General features: G+C 39.2%; 1 protein-coding gene across 1 annotated transcript in view; it reads left to right on the forward strand.

Moving 5' to 3' along the window:
* Window positions 1–6004, forward strand: part of LOC103468082 (polymeric immunoglobulin receptor) — a 20866-nt gene that overhangs the window by 2478 nt on the left and 12384 nt on the right. Inside the window, exons 2-3 of the mRNA XM_017305816.1 lie at window positions 3557–3892; window positions 4930–5256. Coding sequence (XP_017161305.1) covers window positions 3557–3892; window positions 4930–5256 — 663 coding nt within the window. The remainder of the gene's footprint in view (window positions 1–3556; window positions 3893–4929; window positions 5257–6004) is intronic.

A 6004-nucleotide genomic window follows, 5' to 3' on the forward strand; every position in this document is an offset into this window, starting at 1 on the left:
TGGTTCTGCTTCTTCGTCCTCTGTGAGTATATTTTACTATTATTTTATTTAACAGGACACAGAAAGTGGGTCAGTGAAACATCGATAAACCCTGGAAGTTTCCTCCTGGCTTCACGGTGGAGCAGTGGTCGGTTCCTCACAGCAGAACGGTTCTGGTTCCGATAGTTTCCATGTTCTCCCAGCGACCCACTGGTTTCTGTGGTTTTCTCCTTCAGTTATAAAAACAGATCATTGGTTATTTGGGTCTGAGAGTCGGTGGATGATCTCTGTATATCTGTGTTGGACCAGAACTCTGGGTGACCCGACCCACAACATTGTAGCTGAATGTTGGTAATTCTGTGGAAACTTTTCTCTCTGCTCCATTTTTTAAACATTTGTTCCCTCAGTAGCTTCTTAGAGAAAGTAATCTGATAAAGATTCATCATCTTCTGCACTTGTAATTACATCTTATTAGACGTTAAAAACAGGAACTGAGAATAAAAACTTCATTTCTGTACTTCCTCTAACTTCTGTAATCACCAAGTCAAAAGCAGAAAGTTTATTTCAGAGAAATGTGAATCATCTGGTTGATAGTAAAACCTCAGGCAGGAGGTTTATCAAATCAATCAAATTTTATTTGTATAGCACATTTCAGCATTTCAAAGTGCTTTACATAATTAAAATAAAAACAGCATTTGACATTAAAAAAAGGGAAAAAAAGAAACAGTGAGAAAGAGTTAAAAAGAAATTAAAAAATACAGAAAAACATTAAAGAGATTTTTAAAAGAGTTTTAGTCAAAACGCTGTTTAACAAGGATTCTCAAACCCCAGAGTTTTAGTCAGCATCAGCCCAGGAACGGTTCAGTTTTGGTCCAGTTGGTCCTAAAGTGCAGAAGATGACATTTGTGACCAGCAGGTGGAGATCTTTTTAAAAGTAACAAGATACAAACGAGGCCTCGCATTTCATGGGTCACGTGACTGCTTCATTTTGCGTGTCGGTTTTCAAAATAAAAGCGCGATGAGCCGTGCTGCATCATGGGTTGTTGTCCTTTTGGTATCGCATCAGAGGAGAATATTTGTCTTCAGTGGGCAAAATAAAATGAACATTGACCAACATATTTGATGTGTATTGATGATGGCACTCATCAAAATGTAATGTTTGTTACTGCTTTTCTCAATTGTAGATTATGTTTTTTTATGACTTTATATTTTTGTGATTTTATGAGCTGCATTGTTGCTGAAATGTGCTACAGAAGTAAACTTGATTAATTGTCTGAAATGGAGCCAGTAAGAGGAAAATTTCTGACATCTGGGAATACTTTGAGATGATCGCTCACAATAAAATTCTTCTTAGATAACAATAATTAACACCTCCACCTCCCAATTTCTCACCTTCTGCAAAGTTCCACTATTATTTGTAGTTTGATTAGCAAAGATATATCAGCCTTGCACAGCAGAAACAGATTTAATGGTGTTGCAGAACATCTAGCCAAATATAAGGGATCAGAGCCAATTATAAATCTAAGAAAAAGTGAATGCCCCAACATGCACTGCACTCCCAAGACACTAAAACATAAAATGTCTTTATTGTCAAATCAGTCTGACATATAAGAAAACCCAACACAACCACTGACTTTCAACATATACCAGGATTAGGTTGACTACAAATAATTTTAATAATTAAAACATATGACAATTAAATATGGTTTCATTACTGTTACTAAATATGAGTTTGATGAAAACATTGTGACAATATTGCATTTAATAATTTTTGAAAGTATGATCCAACTGAGTGATAAGGCTGTTAGTTTCACCAGCAGATGTCACTAGTGAGTCCTGAATGAAGCATCGAGTAATGAACCATTTTGCAAAGCAAAGGGCTGGAAAGGTTCACTGCTTCATGAGGCTTCATTTGCCCATCACTACCGCACGCCACAGCAACCCCCAGCTGCAGCCGACAAAGCCATCAGAGCAACACTGCAGAGACGCACAACAGGTGTAGCACCCAAAAACCAACTATGATCTCAGTCACCAAACCTACAAGCCGACATGTAGCTGCCAACCGTAGCAACAGTGGGAGAAACAAAGACGCACGGACCCTGCAGCGGCCCACCCAACTTTAAAGGGTTTCGCCCCGCCCACCAATCAACGGTGCCCGGTGCACAGAGTGGGGGAGGGTGGAACACCATCCCACAACACATTTATTCAGACGCCTGGAAGAATCACACAAACTTACTCCTGAAATGTGAGCAGCTGGACAGTTGGAGCCCTGAGCTTCATGTTCCTGTCAAACTCTGTCAAGTCCAGAGGGGGCTGGTCCATAGGGGGCGCTGCCCTCTCACATGTGGAGGGAAAAATGTCAGTTTCTCTTTATAGAGAAGCCAACATGTAACCTGATTTATTTAAACAACATTTTCCTCATTCAACAGTAAATTTCCCCAACAGAATCCTGTCAGGTCTGTTCTGGTTCTGCAGACTGTCGCCTCTGACTGCAGCTAGACAGCCTATCAGGTGTGGTTGCTAGGGAAGAATGAGAAATATATGGCCAATCACAATAGTGATAATGTTGCCAGCGGCGACAGCAGAGGGTTTTACAGACGGTCGATAAGATGCAGCTTCTGATTTTCAGTGTTTTATTCGTCTTTGCTGCCATGGTGACTTTTCTTGTGTTTATTGTTTGATGATAATTGAGAACGGTTGACGCTCATGTTCTTCTGGTTAGCATGATGCTAATGCTGCTGTGATGGTTTATAAGAAGCTGGAGTCCTGTTCACTGACTCAGATCTGTTATTTTTCTGAGCTCTTGATTATCAGATGCCTCCAGGGATTGATTTGTGTTTTGGTTCCAGCAGAACCTGATTGAGTTCTTCTGATTTCTGGGTTAATAGAGTCTTAAAAGTTGAGATTTTAAAAATTTAGTCATTTTTACACCTGTTTTAGTTTTCTTTGACTCAAAAGACCTTTTACTTTGTTAGTTTTCTTTTCATTTTATTTTGCTGCATGTATAATGTTATATTAACGTAGAACTGTTGTCATTTTCGGACGTTTTTAGTGCAGTTGGTTGTATTGTGTAGAAGTTTACATTTATTCAGACGTCTTGAAGAATCACAGACCTGAAATATGACCAGCTGGACAGTTTGAGCCCTCAGCTTCATGCTCAACATGTTCTAATGTGGAACTGTTGTAATTTTCTGACTGTTTAAATGTTTATATTGAACTAGGAGAATTTCAGGTATTTATCTGCATCTGTTGTTCCTCATCATCTGGTGTACGTGTTGAACATTACAGCTCTCTGTAAATCTGGTCTGGACCAGATTAGGTTCACACTGGATTTTAAGAGGTTCTAGTATTTAATTCAGCTGCATGTTGGAGGAACAATCTGCAGGTTTCAGATGAACTCTGTTCTTTCTGAGTTGATTTCMGTAAATTAGWTTTTTCTTTTCTTAATCCACCTCATGTTGAACAGCCTGCAGGTTTGAATAATAGCAAGAAAATAATGTTTTGGATGTAGAAAATGTGGTTAGATTGTAGTTTCTACCAGGAAGTTCTGATATTAACTGTTCTTTTTCTCTTTTAGCTCTGCAGGTTGGGAGCAGTGGTTCTTTCAAGGAAATTAACCATTACTATTGGCTACCTGGAGAAAACCTCTCCATGACATGCTATCTCTCACCTGGACCATGGCGGATTTTCTGCAGAGAAAACTGCCAAGGAGAAAACGTTCTTATTAACACAACATCCAATAAAGAAACAAGTGGAAGAATCAGCATTGAATATTCTGAAAGAGTTCATGACAAGTCTTATAATTTAACTGTGAAAGTCTCTAATSTGACCCATTCTGACTCTGGACTGTACAGATGTGGTCTGACTGACTCTCCTTCTACATTCATAAAATTCAAAGCTGTTGTTGCAGAAGGTGAGTTTATATTAAAGCTGCTTTTTGTTCTAAATAAGTAAAGGACGTTTCAGTCGCTCACAGAGCTGCTGATGTTCATCTTATATTGAAGTTGAAGGAAAAAATTCGAACTAAACATGTCTGTACTTTTTTATAAAAGTAATTGATTTATATGAATGTCAGTTTCTGCTGGTTTACCTCTTCCAGTCTCAGGCTGGTTGAACTGGGCAGCTCCCAGTGTGAAACTGKGGTTAATGTGATCAGACTGAGATCAGACAGTAACTGATGATTATTCTAACAGCTCTGCTGGATGGAGCCAAAGATCATCACCTCTATAAAGAAGCTGGCAGCTCACTGACAGTCGCCTGTTCCTTTGGTTTCTCTGGAAAAACCAAATATTTCTGCAGAGGAGAATGTGAAGAAGAAGAAAACATTCTTGTTTACAGTAATGGAGTCAGAGCTCAGAGCGGCAGATACAGCATTGGTCATGACACACCGGAATATTCAGATGTTTTTTATGTGACCATTAAGAATCTGACCCAGTCTGACTCTGGACGATACAGATGCCTTTTATATTTAAACTCTGGGAAAAATTCATACATGGATTTTAACGTGTTCGTCTCAGATGGTGAGTTTTAAATAACACACAGAAACACATGCATATGTAAACCTGGTGAAGATTCTGACTCAATATGTATGTTTATGCAACAGTCTCCTCTGAAACCACTGATCCGTCATCTCTGGACCAGAATTACAGAGCAACATCTACAGGTAAATCAGTTCTCTGTCAGATTATAACTTTTCAACTGGAGGTCGACTATCAACACCTTCTTCTTGAATATATTGGACATAACACAATTTCATAGATGGGTAGAAATGATTGTGTTCATTCACACAACATTATCAGTTGCGACAGGAAGCAGAAAGTTTCTGGCATTTAACACACAAAGAAGAAAGTTTGATGGTTTCATCCTGATGATGGTGTTTGGATGACTAGTGAACATTTNGTTAATGTGATCAGACTGAGATCAGACAGTAACTGATGATTATTCTAACAGCTCTGCTGGATGGAGGCAAAGATCATCACCTCTATAAAGAAGCTGGCAGCTCACTGACAGTCGCCTGTTCCTTTGGTTCCTCTGGAAAAACATTATATTTCTGCAGAGGAGAATGTGAAGAAGAAGAAAACATTCTTGTTTACACCAATGGAGTCAGAGCTCAGGGCGGCAGATACAGCATTGGTCATAGAAGACACAAATCTTCAGATGTTTTTTATGTGACCATTAAGAATCTGACCCAATCTGACTCCGGACGATACAGATGCCTTTCAAGTTTAAACTCTGGGAAAAAACCTTACCTGGATTTTAACGTCTTTGTCTCAGATGGTGAGTTTGAAATAACACACACTGCTTGTCAAAGATAAAACTACATTATTGTCCATCCGTCCCTCCTGGGTGCCCACGGCGTTTCTAAGTCAGGGCTTCATTAAGGCAGGAGTAACAAACTGAACTCACAGTGACTTGACAGGTGTGTCAAGATTTCATTTTGGTTCGTGGAGGATTCCATTTTGAAAAACATTATGCCATTCCACTTTTTACTAGCAAATACTCTTTATTCACTTCTGAAGTGATGCCATCTCTCGCTGTTACTTCACCTGAACCACTAACAGTATCAGCACAGTTAGAGCTGTCAGTGGGATTGATGTTAGCTTGTCCAGTAAAGATGCATGAAGTTGCTGTAAGTAAAGAACCCAGGAGGTTAAATACCCCAGGAATGGTTCAGTTTTAGTGCAGTTGGTCGTATTGTGTAGAAGTTTACATTTATTCAGACGTCTTGAAGAATCACAGACCTGAAATATGAGCAGCTGGACAGTTTGAGCCCTCAGCTTCATGCTCAACATGTTCTAATGTGGAACTGTTGTAATTTTCTGACTGTTTAAATGTTTATGTTGAACTAGGAAAAGTTCAGATATTTATCTACATCTGTTGTTCCTCATCCAGCCTCTAGCGCCCTCTGGTGGACGTGTTGAACATAACATCTCTCTGTAAATCTGGTCTGGACCAGATTAGGTTCACACAGGATTTTAAGAGGTTCTAGTATTTAATTCAGCTGCATGTTGGAGGAACAATCTGC

The sequence above is a fragment of the Poecilia reticulata genome, linkage group LG7 (genome assembly GCF_000633615.1).
Source record: "Poecilia reticulata strain Guanapo linkage group LG7, Guppy_female_1.0+MT, whole genome shotgun sequence".
NCBI lineage: Eukaryota > Metazoa > Chordata > Actinopteri > Cyprinodontiformes > Poeciliidae > Poecilia > Poecilia reticulata.